We start from the raw sequence: 18,374 nt of genomic DNA on the forward strand, positions 1-18,374 counted from the left end.
TTTCCCCCCAAATTACCAAAAGATTTTAATACTTTTAGACAAACAACTAAATAAAGAATCACACTGTAGTGTTTTCCTACGCAGGGAAATACAATAATAATAATTGATTTCTGGTAGGAAGGTGTTTGCTTGGTCAGTTTTTCAATTGTGAAGATACAACAACAGCAAATTCAACAGTTGAACATTTGCAAATTGGTTTGAACTGACACGTTTTTCGCCAATGACTGATTAAGAAAATACAAAATAATTGATAATGATAGAAATAATGTTTGTGTTATTATTTAGCACCTACACAGAGGTAGAGCAGTCCTGGCTACGGCCCCGGTCACAGTGTCGGTGTGTCAGTGGGGTCATGCTGCTGCTGTCGTGTCGTGATGACATGTTTTGTGTTTTATCTGTTCGTGATGTTTGGGTGTTTTTTTTTACCTCCAGAGAAACTGGATGAGATGTTGGCCGGGGGTCAACAGGAAGTTGTTCTGAGGGCTCGACCGACAGACGACTTCAGAGCGGCGACGGTCAAACAGAGGCCGACCAGCCGGCGAATCACACAGGCTGAAATCAACGTAAGAGCAGCGTTAATTTCCACATTAACAATCATTTAATCATTTGACAGTTTATGAAGTTAAAATCCTGTTTTTTCACAATGTGACAGACAAAATAAAGACTTCATCTAAGACAGGCAGTATTAAACAACAAACTGCAGCTCCCATCAGATGAAACATGTTGGACAAGTCCGACTCTTTTCTCCTGTGAGACTATCAGCCTGAAATGAAACAGGTTGGCCAGTCTCCCCACAGTGGACTCTGGTCTTACTGGTTTTACATACACACCGTTTGTGTTGTTCACTGTAGCTGATATTAGTCCAAAGTGACATGCATGTGTGACATTACTGCAAACGTTAGTGGCCACATCAGACCTGTACTGGGTTCATATGTTAGGAAGGACTTAGAGCCGGTCTTTAACTGGGTTTTCATGGATTTACGACTAAACGTCTGCGTCTGCGTCTTGTGTCTGTAGTCGCTGTTTGAGCGTCAGGGTCTGGTCCCCCCCTCGGCTCCAGAGAAGAGCACCATGCTGTTACCCAGGGGAATGTCCAGGACCAAGAGTTTTGGTGAGACACGATGATTTGTTGTTGGAGCGTACCTGTACTTTATGGTACACTGTTTGTTTTGGCAGCAGATTTTGATTTTGTTTGTGTTTGGATGAAAATAAATTTCAGTTTGATGTCCCACCACAGGCACACCTGAGGACGACAGGATCACGGCTCTGATCAACGAGAGTCGGTTTCCACGGAGCTCCTCACTGACGGACAGCTTTATCCCTCCTCCTCCTCAGACAGCTCCACCCCCTCCCCCCTCCGCCTCATCCACCTCTTCACTCTACCTTCTCGACTCCGGGCCTCCTCCCTCCTTCCTCCCCCCTCCTCCCCCATCCAGAGGGGAGGGGCTGAACCGTTCCAGCTTCAAGCCTGGAGCAGAACCAAGGCTGCAGGAGCTCTCTGATTCGCCATCGAGAAGCCACGCCCACGCCGAGAGGCAGAGGAAGGCGAGGTCGATGATCATCCTGCAGGACACGCCACCGCCGCCGCTGCAGCCTGACGCACATGCCCCCGCCACGCACACGCTGCACACCGCCACACACACTGCAACACACACACTTCACACCGCCACACACACCTCCACGCTATCTCTCCACAGCACCAGCCCCGCCCTCGGCCACTCACCGCTGTCACGCCGCCGTGGACGACCAATAGAAAACCCCTATGCTAACGTGGGACAGCAGGCTCCACCCACCAAACCGCAGCGGAGGAAGTCACCTCTGTTGAAACAACTTCCCGTTGAGGAACAGGGTTAGGATCACTCACTCGTTTGTGATATGGAGATGTGTCATTTACCGATTGCATGATGGGAAATTTTGAGCACAAAAATGAAAGAATTTATAGTCAAAGAAAAACGTTATAGGAGCAAATAACAATCATCCTGTAAACTGTAATTACCAGCAGCTTCTTTTTCCTGTCATTCACTGTTCCTTTTATCAGTGCCACTAAAACCAGATGAATCTCTTTGTTCCCATCATTGTATGAAGTGAACAACAGCACATTCTGCTGAGAGACTGTCTGGTCCAAGTCCAAGTCCAAGATTAGCAGTTATTAATTACATATGTTGTTCCTGGAAGTTCTGGCTTCAGTTCAGCGCTATAAGACAGAGGTCAACAGGAAACCTACGAAAACAAACAAATTCAGAGGCTAAAGAAGTTCAGAATAATTCACAAATGGAATTTGAATAAGTTACTAAAACTGTGGGGGCGTTTAATCCAGTTACTACTCTCCCAGGACTCCCAGAGTCATCAATAATCCTATAAGCAAACATTTTCTTAGAGCCACAGACAATTTGACAACAGGAAAATGACCAAAATGAATAAATATCTGAGTGAGAGATGTTAGCACACACTTAATGAGCATAGAACTGATGTTTGCTCATTTTCCTTTTTTTTTTTTTACTACTTTATATGAAAATGTATGTAATTGCAAAAAACAGGTTTCTGTGCTCAAAAAGTCCCTTCACAAGTCTAGGATTAATCACTGGAATCCTTTTTCCCTTCCAGGACTTGGAATTAAAGAGCATGATTCATCCAAATTAGATGTAGGCGGACCCAGCAGCCCCAGCAGAGCGGAGCTGTACCAGCAGCAGGTTCTTTCAGAGCGCGCCCGGGTTCAGGGTCGCCGGTCATCCCTCTTCCTGTCGGTCGAGGGGGCAGGTTCAGAAAACCAGACGCCACCCCTCCTGACTCAGAGCCATTCAATGGACGACCTGGGCGAGCTTCCACCCCCTGCTCCAGTCCTATCACCTTCACCGACACCTCACACCTTCCTCCACCCGCTCACAGGGAAACCTCTAGGTCAGTTTGACAAGATAACCTTTCAATCAAGTGACCAATAACCACAACCCACGTTGACAAAGACATAACTGTACTACTCAACATCACTATCATCATTAGGTTCAATGCTGGTGTCAGATTTGTTATTAATTTATGATTAATGGCTAAAACTTGACTGTTTCTGCTTTTTCTTCAGTGCATTAGAAGAATTAGACCTCTAGTATTTGGTGTCAAACGTTCCTCTTTTGATAGGTAAAGTTGTCGGTCATCGGCATAGTGGTGAACCTGTGGTTAAATATGATTTTGACTTACTGGAGCATGTGGCTACAAATAAGGGGTCTCAGTCTTAAAGTAATGTACAAAACACCAGAGGACCGTGGGCACTTACCCACCTTTTGTCTTCTTTTATTCCACCAGATCCCTCTTCTCCACTCGCTCTGGCTCTTGCTGCACGAGAGCGAGCACTCACCGCCCGTACGCCGAGCCCTGAGCCTCGAACTAAACACGCCTCTGCTTCCACCACGCCTATTCCTACCCCGGCTGCTAGCCCAGAGGGTAGACAAAGACGGACCCCTATCGCCACTCCGCAGAGCAGCCCTGAGCCCAGATCCAAGCGCACCACGCCACAGACAAGCCCAGAGCAGCGAACCAAGCGCACCACTCCTCAAACCAGTCCGGAGCTGAGGCATAAACGTATAACCCCACCCCTGTTCCCAGATGGACAGGTGGAGCGTCCAGAAACAGAAGGGGGGGTGACATCACCTGGTGGCCCCTCCCCTGAGCGCTGGAGACCCTCCCCGTTGCCACCGCTGGCAAATGAGAGTCACTCTGCTCTGATTGACAGGCGTAGAAGCCTAACAGTGGGCAGCTCAGAGGAGGAGGGTGGGGCTTACACAGTGACACTCCCACCAGCGTTGCTGTCATCAAGTGATGAGGAGACTAGGGAGGAGCTCCGCAGAATCGGCCTGGTCACTCCACCACCTGCCTTTGCCAGTCCTCCAGCTCCTCCCCCATCCTCCCTCACGCTGTTGCCACGACGAGGTGGGGAGGGAGGCGGAGAGAGCGGTTCGGACTCCCTGGGCAGACGAGGAGATGAGGAGGAGGGAGGTGATGAGCGACTCCATGACAGCTCATCCTCCCCCAGTTCCCTCCCTCCCTCCATCACCTTGGCCTCCCCCCCTGCTCCATCCTCACCTTCCTCTCCACCTGCTGCTCATCCATCTCCATCATCAGCCTCCACTTCTCCATCAGCCCTAAAGCCTCGCCTTCGTTCTCCAATCGGCCGGGGCCGCTCAGCACTTAGAGACCCGCTTCTGAAGCAATCATCAGACAGTGAGCTCCTCCCCTCTGCTGCGTCCTCTTCCTCCCCGGCCTCCCCACTCTGTTCCTCCCCCACCAGTGGTGGTGGCCGGCAGCCACGCTACCTATTTCAGAGGAGGTCCAAACTGTGGGGGGGAGGGGATGACCGTGGGGAGGAGCGGCGGGGTCTCAGCCCAGAGGAGGGAGGCCGTCCAGCAGCACTGGGAGGTCAGGGCTCAGGGTCAGCTGTGGATCTGACCACCCGGTCGGCCTCAGCACTGGAGCTGAGCGGCAGGTCCGGGTCCGGCCTGGATCTGGCAAATCGACTACAGCTGCTCAACAAAGACAGTCACTCTCTGGGGGAAGAGCCGAGCCCTCTCGACCCGGGCCGGAGGTCACCAGTAGGAGGTGCCAGGTAGGTTGAATTATCTATGCTGTAAATACTACAGTACTGCTGAGCTGATAGTACTATTGTTTGTGTACGTGCGTAACAGAATCTGTTGTTTGTGTTGTTCCAGATGTGTGGACAGTGGAGAAAATATATCGTAGGGTTTATCTCTGGTAAACATTTCCCGTTATCGCTAAGAGATGATTTTCTTTAGTTAACAGCTAACTAACGTGCATCCTCTTCACAGATGACTAACTACTAAAAACTGAAATTACTCTCCCATGTTCAGAATAAACCCTCGGAGCTGACTGTTTGTCCAGTCGTAGCTTAGCAACCGTAACAAGTCATGGCAGGCCTGGCAAAGCTTTGGGTGTGTCAACATGTGGAGCATGGGGCTGTCCAACCAGAAACACAAACATGCAGGGAATGAACTCAAGTGTGTGTTTGTACTCTAATGTAAATTACAAACATTAGTGTATCCACTGTACTACTGTACATGTACCATACATTCTAATGCCAAGTATTAGCGTACCACTGTCTTTGTTGTTTGTCCTAGAAGGTTCTGTAGAGGCCAAGCATCCACACAGGCTGATCTTAGAACAATTTAACAACACGAGCAGTTTTCGTTTCAGTGCTGTTGTACCACACAGGGTCACGGACACGGTTTCCTGCAGTACAAAACCAACCCTGTACCTTTGTTTTTGTGGATCATGGATCATGGATAACCTGACCTTTTACCTGGAGCCTAGTTTAGCGTCTGTATTTTAACATGACTATGTGTTTCACTATCAAATGTATATTTACAGGGTTCTATAAACAAAACAGGCTAAAAAAAGCTTTAAAAGCAGTAACTGGGAGGGGGAGGGGCCTAGCAAAGGAAGAATCAATGAGATCAATATACTGTTTGATTTGTTGCAGGTTGTTTTCCAGTCTAGGTGAACTCCACACCATCTCTCAGAGAGGATATGGCGCCAGCTATACAGTCCGACCAGGGAGCCGCTATCCTGTCACCCGCCGCAGTCCCTCCCCCTCTCCCTCCCCATCTGATAGGTCAATAGGGCTTGCCTCCTCCCCTGCCCCCTGCTCTGAAAGGCCTGATCTGAGCTCGGGTCGCGGTCTAACCATCTTAAAGTCATCCAGCCTCAGTCTCCCCTCAGAACCAAAGGAGGTTCGGTTTGTGATGCGAAGTGCCAGTGCACGAACCAGGTCCCGCTCCCCTTCACCTTCACCCCACGCCTCTCCCTGCCCCTCCCCGGTCCTCAGCGGGCCGCTGCTAGCCCTTCGGCCATGGAGGCAGCGGCCCCTCAACCTGTGGAATAAATACGACGTGGGTGACTGGCTGGAGAGCATGGGCTTGGCCGAACATCGCCAGCGCTTCCAGGAGCATGAGATCGAAGGCTCCCATCTCCCTGCCCTCACCAAGGACGACTACGTGGAGTTGGGCGTCACCAGACTGGGACACCGAATCAACATCGAGAGGGCACTCAGACAGCTGCTAGATGGGTCCACTTGACCTCTGACCTCTAGACTTCCTGAACTGTGACCTCATAACCCCTGACCTTCGGTCAGACACTAGGCCATCACTTCGACTAGAATAATTTAGCACTGACAGAATCCTTAGACCTTTTTATCAATGTGGCGCCCAGCTCTCTGACTGTTCATCAGTCCTTTCACTAACTCAGTGCTGGGAAGCAGAAAGACTCGTAGCCCCGAGCTCTGTGTCCCCTGGTAACTCAGTTTAATGAAGGTCAGACCTCCAGTCTCTAGTTAGGCCATGAAACCGCTCAACCAAACTCACGTTGTCAAAGTTACATGTTGATATTTCTATTGAAAATGAAAATAGCTGCTGCCCCCAATCGTCCCAAAGCCCAGTCTGAGACCTGTTAACCCAGTAGATATTTCTGTTGGTGATGACTTGCAGAGTCTAATAGTTTGGAAAATGATTTTGACAAACTGACTCTAAGGTGGAAACTGGACAGTTTGAATTGTTGTGATCCAATCTACTGAATTAGAGCACAGTTCCAAAACTACTTCCAAAATCTAAACACTAATGTGGCGCTGCAGGCAGGGCACAGGGCCAACGAGCTGATACTGAGGCTTGTTGTCCACTAGTTCCTGAACCAAGGTCTGATAATACGTGTCAACACCATTCAAGCTGCCAAAGGCAGCAGAAGATTTGATTCAGACGAGTCGGTTCTTGGTGATTATCATGGGGACAATTCCCAGTTTTAATGGTAACAGTTGAAGGAAAGCTCAATTAAATCCAGTTATGTGTCACAAGTGGCCCTGCATCAGCAAGTACTAAATATTAAAGGTCTCAGAGCGGGGTTTGGGATGATTGGGGGCAACAGCTATTTTTATTTTCAAATAATATGCTAAATATCTCTATGGTTTAGTATTTAGGCTGAGAAGTCTCCAACAAATCTCTTGTTTTATCCAACCAACAATCAAAAAACAAAGAAATCCAACAAGTATTCCAGTTTTGAGAAGATGGAAGTGGATCATTTTTGACATGCTGAGCTGATTAGCACTGGACACAGAGCTCTGCTGCCAGTCTCACCAGGTGAATGGACACTGATCGCAGAGATGATCTGACACACTGACTACGAATATAATGAGATGGCTTTGTTTCCTCGCACCAACCTGCTTCCCCACCAGTTCAGCCGGACTTTAGCCGAGCTACAGCAGAACAACAGCAGATCACAGCTGAGGACATTTGTCTCTCATCAAGAATTTGTGTTCATTTTCAGTTTGTATCTTAACGCAGATTATTTAGAGTTTATAAATAACAAGTTAATAATAATGTGCTGGTGATGACTTGCGGAGTTAATAATAGTTTGGAAAACGATTTTGAGTTCCTTATGATTTGACAATGAGTTGAATTTCAAGGTTATTGCGGTGATGTTTTGGAAATTCATAATGATTTGTCAATGAGTGTGACTTTGTGCTGATGTCTGTGTTTCAGGGAGAGCTGCAGCAGAGCTCCATGTAAACCTCTCTGGTTTCTAACCTGCTTATCGAGGGCTTACTGTACACGGTGCTATCCGTTTAAAGCCATCTGTACAGACGATACCTTCCTCCTTGCTCCCGTACTTTCCTCACTCAGACACCCGACACTCTTCGGTCAACTACAGTGGGCAATTCTTCAATTAATCAAGTGTGGCTGTACCTGCCATGACCAGAAACAGACCATAAATGGAGTTTCCTCCCTGCCATACTGGGGATTCCTTCCCTGCCATATGTGGAGTTTCCTCCAGATTATAGTTTTCCAGCAGCCATATAAAGACTTTTACATAGAGAGGCCCAATTAATAGTTTTTCAGGCTGCAACCAACAATTATTACAATCACTGATTCCAATGTGGATTCTTTTCCATCAATAAAACTCAACCTGGAAGTTTGAGGCTCAGGGTGACGACATTAAACATTTATTCCAGCCAACAGATCAGAACCCCAGATTATTTCATCTGTACGACAGAAAAGCAGCAAATCTCAAAATCTTGTCTGGAAATTTTCTTTAAAATCGTTATTTTATTTTTTATCCTCCCAACTGATTAATTGATCAGTTGTTTCAGGCTTGATGTGTTTGATTTAAGATGTGGTTAATGTGGTTAATGAACTTTGCTCCTGTTCACCTCAGTAAATTATGGAAATAAATGAAGGCATGTTACATTAGGACTAAACTGAACTGAACAAAGGTGGCTCAGGAAACACTGAACCAATACCAACATCAGAGGAGATGCTGCTTTTCTGAAATAACAGATTTTGAAAAATGAGGCCAAAAAATAATTGTTTGCTTTTTTGCGTCTTCAAAAAGCAGAAATATTAAAATATGATTCAATATATTTTTAATGTACAGGAGAGTTGTTAAGATTTAGTTCTAATGAATGATAATAGCCTTACACACTGAGGAAAAGAGAAGTTATAGTTTTTGACAGTGTACATTAATACTCAGTAAATGTTTTTGAATCTGTTCACTGCTACGTTACGATCAATGACAATCTATAGGAAATGGATCAAATAGTTGAATAATTACAGTCGTTCAGTCAAACGGAAACAAACTGGTTCCTGTTTCTCAAATGTGACGATTTGTAGTTTCTCTTTTAACGTGAGGATCAATTTAACGTGTTAGCTTTTGAGTGACAGTAAACGTTTAGTTCGTGCTGTATTAGATGCATTTGATAAGAAGCGTGCCAGCCCTGTTGGCTGACGCACGTTAAACTAAAAGCCCCGCCCTCACATTTCCCGCCTCTGTAGCTTTTTGGCTCAGGACAAAAATAGGTGGACACAGCTGTTCAGGAAGCTGCCCCTCTCCTGCCCTTCTTGCCCTCAGACAATGAGAAGACTTCACAAGGTGTTTAGCCTAGCTTAGCACAAAGACTAAACCTGCTAGCCTAGCACCTGCACAAAACACAACACGTAAACAGGAAGTGTCTGCGGACGGCGGTCGGCTTTAACAGCGCTTTGCTTTTTCAAACTGAGGCATTTGCTCGCTTCCTTTTCTCTGCGGCTTCACAATAAAGGTCATTAATTTGACACAACGTCCTGACAGGTGGCACTTTTCAGTCTAAAGCACAGAAACTCTTCAGTGCCTGTTTCCACAACCAATCAGCTGCTTCTGCTTTTCCCGGCTTCAGTACCTGAGCACAGGTGAAGCCACAGTCTTCATCTGCAAAAACCACGCAGGTTCCAGAGACCCTTTCATGGGAAAAGCGACAGACCACAGGGGTAGAGAATGAATAGTGTGTGTACAGCACTTTATAGTAGACTATAAGTCTCTATAATATATACTGTGGTAGAATAATGTAGCTATAGTGTAAAATACATAGTAGACAATAAAACATATACAGTAGTATTTTGGCTGACTGTAGTCCATGAGGTCTTTATCCATATGTGATATTCAGCCTGTGTAAACAGCTACGTGCCCTGGCACAGAAGGAAAAAAGATTCATTTCAAAGCATCAGCCCTGAGTCTGGAGGACATGTTGGGTTCTGGGGGCGTTTGTGGTCACACCAGGTAAACAACCTGCTGCAGTGTTAGATCCTCTGAAATGGGTTCTATTAGCGTCAAAACTGGATTTCATTGATCAGTTTTCACCAGTTGCAGCTGTTTGCCGACAATCTATTGACATCTGTAATTCTTTTCATCTCTCTTGCTGAAATGAGCATATTCCCTCCTTGGCTGCTTGGATTTAAAGTGATATCACAGGAAGACATTTTCGTAAATGCTGCTAAAATACTGAACAACTATATTCTATCATTTTTCAGAAAACCACTATAGAGAAAGTCACACTGTCGACAAAATCCCTGTGTCATTTAATTATTAGTTTAGTTACAATTATCAGTTTCACTTCAGGTCTGAATGGGTTGGCGAGGGTCTGAACGGATCGGCGAGGGTCTGAACGGGTCGGCCAGGGTCTCTACGGGTCGGCCAGGGTCTCTACGGGTCGGCCAGGGTCTCTACGGGTCGGCCAGGGTCTGAACGGGTCGGCCAGGGTCTCTACGGGTCGGCGAGGGCTAACGTACAGACGTAACATGACATGGGATCATCCAAATGAAACATCTGTAGTGGCGTCTGCAGCTGTTTACACTGAGTGAAATCACACTAACAGCCATGAGTGTGTAGTGCATATTGGAAGGGGCTGTGGTCTGCTGTACAGAGTCCGCAGAACGACACGTGGGCTGAAATCAGTGCTGAGGGGGTCACGTGACCTCTTAACCTCTGACCTCAGGTCCATCTGTGTGCTCGCCCCGTAGGATTTCTCAGCCAATCAGAATCACCACCAGCAAACCTGCCACTAAAATGGTCACCAAATTCAGTGATGTTCCTCCACTAGAAAAAGTAGTTCCTGTTTTCATTCTTCACGCCTGTCCGTCACCGTTCAAACCAGCGCCGGCCAACATGGCGTTTAGATTAAACCAACACTAGTCAGAGTCTGCTCAGGAGAAACATGTTTGGTTCTGGTTCAGCTCAGGTTTATCCTGGTTTGCTGTTCTGGTTTCAGTGTGTAACGTCCAGGTCTTAATCAAATCCAAAAACCATTTGAAATCAATATGACAGGCAAGAAACTTTGTAAATACAGTGTAAGACTTTTAAAGTAACGTTCGAGGCCTTTTTTTAAGGGATTTTATGACTTGTAGACGTAAATGCAAATACTGGGTTTCTGCAGGTTTAGCTAAATATCAGACCTTTTCAGACGCATTTTAATTCCCAATTTCACACAAGCACAATCGCTTGTGCTTGTGTGAAATTGGGATCTGTGATATTATAGAAGTAATGTCAAGTTAAAATAATCTGCCTGATCAATAATTCCTATCAAAATTATATTTAACACATATTAAGGCTTAAAATATTGAATTTCAGATGTTTGTTTTTAGGGACCTGCAGAAACCCTGAAACACACTGTTAGACATGTATTCTCAGTAACAACCAAGCCAAGTGCATTCTGGGTAACACCACGGCAGAAGTGACAATGACGAATCGCCGGTTTTATAAAGTCAAACTCTCCCTGAACGAAAGCGGCAGATCAGAAACCGATCGCCGACTGATGGAGGCCAGTCACAGGCAACAGGACAGAACCAGGACGGATCTGAAACTAAATGGAATAAAGAGCCAAAATGGCTGCAGCTTGTTATCAATAGACATTATGGACATCACCATAGTAACGCCTCAGCTTCCTGCGGATTGGCTGAGAATCCTGGCTTTCTAACCTGTGTGTGAAACCTCCCTCCCCCCTCATATTCATCTGGTTCTATTGGTTTTCTATTGGTTTATTGGTCCCTCTATAGCTTCCTCTTTTTACAGTATGTTTGTAGTTTCTTCTGGAGTGAGTGGTGTGTGTGTACTTGTAGTTTTTCTTTTCTAAAAACTGAAGAGCACATGATGACAACTGATGAGCTCTGCAACACAACAGATTGTAATCTTTATAATAAACGGTCATTTATTACAAAGGTACCAGCCGCTTCCGCGTCTTCTTCCACATTAACAGTCGACAGGCCAAAGGTCGAGTTAATGACTGATGCTTTCATCGCTATATTTAGATAACACCACCTTCAGCGGACTCACCCTCCTGACTCATCCAGGCTGGATCCTCGGGTTTACGCCTTTAATTCACTAACAACAAGTTTATTATGATCTATAAGGCTCCACGATTGTTTTCTTGGGTGGTGAATTCCTCGCTGAAGGACTTAAAACAAGTTGCACGGCACAAACCAGTTCTCATGACACGCTTAGTTACTGTTAGACAACAGCCGTTTCATCTGACGTGCGACTAAACGAGCTAAAAGCTCACAGCCTGTTCACTGGATCTTTGGGTCAGTGTTAATATTTACAGCTGGTACTGATCCAGTTGAGCAGTGGACAGATACTGATTATCAATGAAAACACATGGACTCAGCATCCAACTGCTGAGTCTCAATGTAAATGCACATGAGACAAAACCTGGACCTAATTCTGTCAAAGTGCTGCAGATACTGATCAGTTTTTGGTTTGTTTGTCATCTTTGGATGAAGTTAACTGAGTGAAAAACGATGTATTTTACAGTAAAAGCACGTCCTGTGCATGTTAGTGGCCAAAGCTTTGCAGCGGGCTGTACGTACAGTCACACGTTTGCTTTTATTCATCTGTTCTCATAGAGGAGGCCACTACTTCCCTCAAACAGAAACTATCTGGAAACACATGCAGCCTGATAAAAGCTCATCACCTTCAACTTGAAGAGTTAAACTGAACTGAATGTTTTTTCTTTTGGGGACGCTGAGTAAACCAGAGCTGGGACCTGATTGGCCCTGTGATCTCTTTACCTCCTCCTCCCTGCTCTCTCGCTGGCCTCGTGACCTGCAGCTTTTTATGCAGGGTCGATGGCATCAACCGCCACAACACGCCGGGTTCCTGGGACTGCCAACGGGACTCTCACTGAACATTCAGACTTTTGGATCTTGTACAGGTGAGTACTGGGTTTAGACACACGTGCAGATTAAATAAAATAGTTTGGCTGTGTCACAATATATTGTGTAACAACCAAACCCAACAAATTCCTGCATGCATTGCTCCTCAACAATCACAAAGGGAAATATTTGTGATTTGAGTTGAAATGTTTTTGCGGGGCATAGACGGATTTTTAAAAATGTGCCAAAGTACAAAGTTTCATTTCATCCAGGAAACATTAAGAATGAAACTGCTGTTCCGTGCCAGAATCCAGTTCGTGTCCTGATTAACGCTTGTGTTGTCTTAAGGCTCAAAATGCCCCCTGTCCATCTTAACAGCAAAAAACCCTAAATGGTTTTATATTATGAGGATGGACATTAAATGAAGCTGCTTTATTTTATACTTTAGTGAAGACAGGTCATTGTTTTGCTTAAGACAAGGGGAGTACAGAACTCTGAGACCACACAAGGGTTGAGAACCACTGGATGATGTTGATGATGGTTGGTGGAACATGGAGAAAAGCTGCACTGGGCTCAAATTTCTGCAACGTCACTGTCTTAAATCCGACCACATCTCAAACTGTTTCCATTCAGACTTGGACCACACCTTAATATTCTCATCCAAATGTAATTTATCCTGCAACCGACAGGTTTCGTTTCTCCAAACACATCTCTGACCCCAGCCCTCGTCTTCAGAATCACCGATTATTGACGTTAAAAGTCAGTTTCGTTGAATCTAAACCAAGAAACAGAAACTGTGAGTTTTTACAACCTGACGTCATTAAACAGCTGATGCTCTGTTACATAAACACAGAAGCCTCAGCTCCAAAAATCCAAACGATGCAGATGATCCAACATTAACGTTCAAGTCTGACAGAAAAGAGTCCACACACCAGGTGGCGCTGCAGAGAACTTCATATCTAAGTCTCATCCCTGTCTGAACTGGGAATACAGTCGAATTATTAGGGACCGGATTTTACACCAACCCGACTCCACATAAGAGTCTGTTTACTGGTGGTTCTACTTTAACTTCAGGATCTGAGAACTTTCAATGTTTTCTGAGTCTCTTTTTCTTGGGTCCTCTGTTTTTCCATTCATGACACTCGTGTCCATCAACATGTCTTAAACACTGTCTAGCTGTTTTCCAGGCCGCCATGCTGCAGATTCCAGACCTGATCAAGAAGAAGAGAGATGGAGGAGAGCTGAGTGCTGACGAGATCAAGACGTTCATCGAGGCCGTCACGACTAAAAAGATCCAGGACTGTCAGACAGGTACAAAACGTTTGACTCCTCCTCCTCACTCTGGAGACGTTTCCCCACTTCCTGTGTCTGTCTTTGTAAGGGGCGATGCTGATGGCTATCTGGCAGAAGGGGATGGTTACCACGGAGACCAAGGCCTTGACCAGAGAGATGATGTCATCGGGGGAAGTGATGTCATGGCCAAAGGAGTGGGCGGGACAAGTGGTTGACAAGCACTCGACAGGTGGAGTCGGAGATAAAGTCAGCCTGGTGCTGACGCCTGCGCTTGCCGCCTGCGGCTGTAAGGTGAACCCGCCCTCACACCCGCAAAAACACGAACCCAACGCAGAAACTCTGTTTAGTCTGGGGGTCCAGGAGAACCAGTCTGTGTCACAGAATCCTACTACTAGCTCACATTTCTCTGGGTGAAGAGCCTCCGTCAAGTGTTTTAATGACAGCTGCTTCTTTGGTTTGTATCTGATGTCATAACCTCAGGTGTGTCTTTGCCAGGTGCCAATGATCAGTGGGCGGGGCTTGGCTCATACTGGAGGAACTCTTGATAAACTGGAATCCATTCCAGGATTCAATATCCATCAATCAAAAGAACAGGTGCAGCCAACTATTTCATTTACTAACTTACTCCCCGAGTGTGAACATCAGGTTATACCTGACGTGTGTTTGTCAATACAAAATAAATTCTTTTAAATAACAAGATACTTAAACAGGGTTTGTAAAGATCCGAGGTCGATGAGCAGATTCAGAACTCGATAAAGATTTAAAGTCTTCCTGTGAGCTGAAACATGAGAAACAGGTTCTTCTACACTGGTGTTGTCTCTAGTCTTCCAGCTGATCCTGACTGAGTTGGTCTTTTTTAGTCTGGTTTGGGTATAAAAGTATAACAAAAGATTCATCAGTGAGACTCGTTATGGGAAGTCAGGTCTACTTTTGTGCTTATTTCCGTTTCTATCACAATATCCACTCGGCCACAGTCAGAAGCTTCTGCTTTTCTGAGGCAACAGAACTTGTTTCACTGAGACTTGATTTGCATCTTTAGCTTCAGTATAAAACACCTCAGGTCCTGTTGGTCATCCAGAATAGATCAGGTCACATGTTTCGTAGCATATTGTTCCATTTACAACTGCCATAGATTATTGATTATAGACAAATTATCACAGAGCACAGGAATATTTACTGACATCAAAGAAGTCCTGTCCTCCAGTACTTATTGTTAGGACCTGGGCTAAGACTCTTAAAGGATTAAAAAGGATCTGGACTACAGAAACTTTTCAGATAGTCCCAGAAAACCACTGAACCTGATGCAGATAAATGTGTGACTACAGATTCGGGAGATCCTGGACTCAGTGGGCTGTTGCATCGCGGGACAGACAGAGATGCTGGTTCCTGCAGATCGAGTCCTGTACGGTCTGCGAGACGCCACCAGCACCGTGGACAGTTTGCCACTCATCACTGGTACTGAACCGGGATCATTACCTGAACCAGGCGCTGCTTCGTTAAACGTCACTTCAGATGTGTTTTTGTTTTTCAGCTTCCATTATGTCCAAGAAAGGTGCTGAGTCTCTGTCTGCGCTGGTGCTGGACGTGAAGTTTGGACAAGCTGCTCTCTACAAAGATCTCAAGAGTGCTAAAGAATTAGCACAGTCAATGGTACGGGATTAAAGGACTCGGTATCAGACCAAAACACACTGGATCAGACATCAAACTCTGGTGTAGTGTCCATAACTACCAGTCCAGTCACTGGTCGGTTTATACGAGAAGCTGGTGGAAGCATTTAGACGTCAGTAACGATGGTTGTGTTTTAGGTGGATGCTGGGATCGGCCTGGGGATGTGCACGTGTGCAGTGCTCAGCCAGATGGACGGCGTCATCGGCCGATGTGTGGGCAACAGTCTGGAGGTGATCGAGTCTCTGGAGACGCTGAAGGGCGAAGGGCGTGAAGACCTGATGGAGCTGGTCACTACTCTGGGTAACTACATCACTTCACAGCTTCGACTGGACACGTCAGTGATTCTGACGGATGTTTACTCTTAGAAGCAAACAGAGTCTGCAGCCTCTTAAACACTCATAAACCAAAAACAACCACAAAACCACCACAGGCACAAAACAAAACATGAGTTTGCCCATCTCAGATTTAAACACCAGGAAGTTTACAGCCCAGAATGATCACATTTTAAAATTATTTATTAAGTTTAATGTTGGTTTTAATTTAATCTGTTTGTCTTAAGGTTTGAAACGTGAGAAACTTAAACCATAATGGATCTGGTTCAATTCACGCTGTGAGATCAGAAACCAGTTTGTTCACATGGTCCTACCTGAGCTCTGAGCCGTCCGGGCTGACGTCTTCATGTTGAGTCCAGCCTGAAACCCAAAGTTTTGTGTTTTCAGTCACAGAAGACAACAAGACACAACAAGAGTCAGCAAACACTAATGTGTGAACAGCCACCTCTGCTCCTCACTAGCTGCGCTATGAGCCTCACATCCAGCCCCGTTTTTAGCCTTTTTTGTTGACATGCTGGAAACTTTAGTTCGCCGAATTCACCAGTGACTCTCCATGTTTGCTATGGAGGATTTAAATGCACAGGCAAATATCGATAACATTCATATTCACAGAGGAAATCCTAAAAACGCGAATATTCCCAAGCCAGTTCTGAAGCATCTTGTTTGTATGAACTGTATTCGAGTTTTTGGCTGTTAGACAGCACAGACGACAACAGACAATAACAGACGGTAATATCAGTTTGGCTCACACAGAATCCAACGAGGTTTGCATCGCTCAGTTTAACGCTGCTGGAGCAGTCAACCTGTTCACACCTGTTCACACCTGTCCCGTTACTCGCCCCTCTTCTTCTGCTCATAAATGACACTTTAAAGAGCCGCCGACACGGTACCGACCCAGTTGATCCGATTAATTACATTAAAAAAACGTCCAAACGCGGACCAGGTGAACGGTAACATCGTCCACGTGCAGGGAACACAGGGGAAAACGCGAGCACTTCCGGGGCAAAGACGCAGAACCAGTGGGTAGTTCAGGGTCTGGAAGAAACTGGGATTTTTTTTTTTGGAGCCATGTGCAAGAAAATCACCTCCAGTATGTTGCAACACAGAAATAATATAATTCAACTCTGGAGCCAGAACAGTTTTATAAACCTCAGGTAAAAATCCAGCTGCTGGCAGCAAATAAATGTCTTTACATCCACTCAGGAATAAACTGCTCTCATGTGTTTAAAGAACTGGCCTGAGAAGTTTTCACATTTCTTTCAGTATCACAATAATCCACAATAATCCAGTGGATCTGATCAGTTCATTCTGTGTATTTATGATAGTACCAACCATTTAAAGTTTTACTGAGTAGCCCAGTGCGTTATGAAAACACATGAAGTGACTCATGACCTGCAATAACCTCAGAGGTCACGGCTGTTCCTGTGCAGGCGGCGTGTTGCTGAAGAATACTGGCCTGGCGTCCGACCTGTCGGAGGGCAGGAAGAAGATATCTGATGTTGTCACTAACGGAAAAGCTCTGTCCAAGTTCCAGGCCATGATGGAGGCTCAGGGAGTCGCGAAAGACATAGCTCGGGCACTCTGCTCCCCAGAGACAGATTACTACGGCATCCTGGGAAAGTCTGGCAAACAGGAGGAACTGAAGGCTCCTAAAGAAGGTAAAAAAACAAAAACACAGACACAGATTATCCTTGAGACTGATTTCTTTCTGTTAGAAAATCTTTCAAATCCATCTCTCCGCCTCCTGCAGGTGTAGTCCTGGTCCTTAGTCCACCATAAGACCTCTTTCTGTCCTCCTGAAGGTGTGGTCCTGGTCCTTAATCCACCTTAAGACCTCTTTCTGTGCTCCTGCAGGTTGGGTCCTAGGCGTGGATGGTATGGTTGTGGCTGAAGTCCTACATAAACTGGGGGCGGGACGATCAAAGGTTGGAGAAGATATCAAGCACAGAGTGGGGGCGGAGCTACTGGTGCTGTTGGGGCAGAAGGTCAAGAAAGGTGAGAGGCCACTGATGATGAAGATGATGATGATGATTCAAACTCTTTCTGAGGTCTTGTGTGTTTCCAGGAGACACTTGGCTGCGTCTTCATTACGAGGATCCGGCTCCAAGTCCAGACCAGATTCAACAGCTGAAGGACGCTCTGGCTCTGGGAGCAGACGAACCTCAACACAAATACACTTTAGTGAAGGAGCTGCTGCCACCTATGTAACACACATCTTAGTGCTCTTACTTTTTTAACACACATTCTTATCAATGCGATAAAGAATTTGCTTTTCTTACTTTAAGGAACATTTATGAATGAATTCTCAGAGCAACTTACCAAAGAAACAGATCAGCCTTAAACTGTGGTTTGATCATTGGCCAGGAGGGAAACGTATTTGAAGACAAAGATGGGTTGGATTCTCAACCAAGACACAACCAGCCTCAGTTTTCTCTGGAGAAAATCTAAATATTCATTTATTGGTCACCTGTGACGGCTTTCTCTCAGCTTTAAGGTGTATGTGCATGTTTATTAATACACCGTTTTCTTCTATATCCAAAGCAAAGTATCATAGACACATATTAAAAATGTCATAAAAACATTTTCCACTAATTCTCACAATTCTTCTTTTCTCAGAAATATGAGATGAAGTTAA

General features: G+C 45.6%; 2 protein-coding genes and 1 long non-coding RNA gene across 14 annotated transcripts in view; 2 read left to right on the forward strand and 1 right to left on the reverse strand.

Moving 5' to 3' along the window:
- shank3b (SH3 and multiple ankyrin repeat domains 3b) overlaps positions 1–11,517 on the forward strand; it is a 38,320-nt gene extending 26,803 nt beyond the window's left edge. For 11 of the 12 annotated variants that reach the window (XM_026327049.1, XM_026327052.1, XM_026327053.1 and 8 more), the window contains 6 exons: positions 433–563; positions 1,018–1,111; positions 1,238–1,849; positions 2,605–2,898; positions 3,295–4,591; positions 5,483–11,517. In XM_026327049.1, coding sequence (XP_026182834.1) covers positions 433–563; positions 1,018–1,111; positions 1,238–1,849; positions 2,605–2,898; positions 3,295–4,591; positions 5,483–6,077 — 3,023 coding nt within the window. In that variant the 3' untranslated portion in view covers positions 6,078–11,517. Of the gene's footprint in view, positions 1–432; positions 564–1,017; positions 1,112–1,237; positions 1,850–2,604; positions 2,899–3,294; positions 4,592–4,694; positions 4,738–5,482 lie in introns of all 12 variants that reach the window. The other variant, XM_026327057.1, reaches the window with a different exon arrangement.
- LOC113142184 (uncharacterized) lies at positions 460–16,860 on the reverse strand. Its single transcript, XR_003296918.2, has 3 exons — positions 16,489–16,860; positions 16,054–16,099; positions 460–552 (listed from the first exon to the last, which is right to left on the reverse strand). It is a non-coding gene; the product is annotated as an uncharacterized LOC113142184 (long non-coding RNA).
- On the forward strand, positions 12,453–18,320 carry tymp (thymidine phosphorylase). Its single transcript, XM_026327060.1, has 10 exons — positions 12,453–12,505; positions 13,623–13,757; positions 13,828–14,030; positions 14,235–14,333; positions 15,065–15,194; positions 15,271–15,389; positions 15,545–15,707; positions 17,170–17,397; positions 17,594–17,734; positions 17,805–18,320. The coding sequence occupies exons 2-10, from the start codon at positions 13,640–13,642 to the stop codon at positions 17,945–17,947; spliced, it is 1,344 nt and encodes a 447-aa protein (XP_026182845.1). The 5' UTR covers positions 12,453–12,505; positions 13,623–13,639; the 3' UTR covers positions 17,948–18,320.
- The last annotated feature ends 54 nt before the right edge of the window (positions 18,321–18,374 follow it).

This window comes from Mastacembelus armatus, chromosome 23 (assembly GCF_900324485.2).
Source record: "Mastacembelus armatus chromosome 23, fMasArm1.2, whole genome shotgun sequence".
In the NCBI taxonomy this organism is placed as follows: domain Eukaryota; kingdom Metazoa; phylum Chordata; class Actinopteri; order Synbranchiformes; family Mastacembelidae; genus Mastacembelus; species Mastacembelus armatus.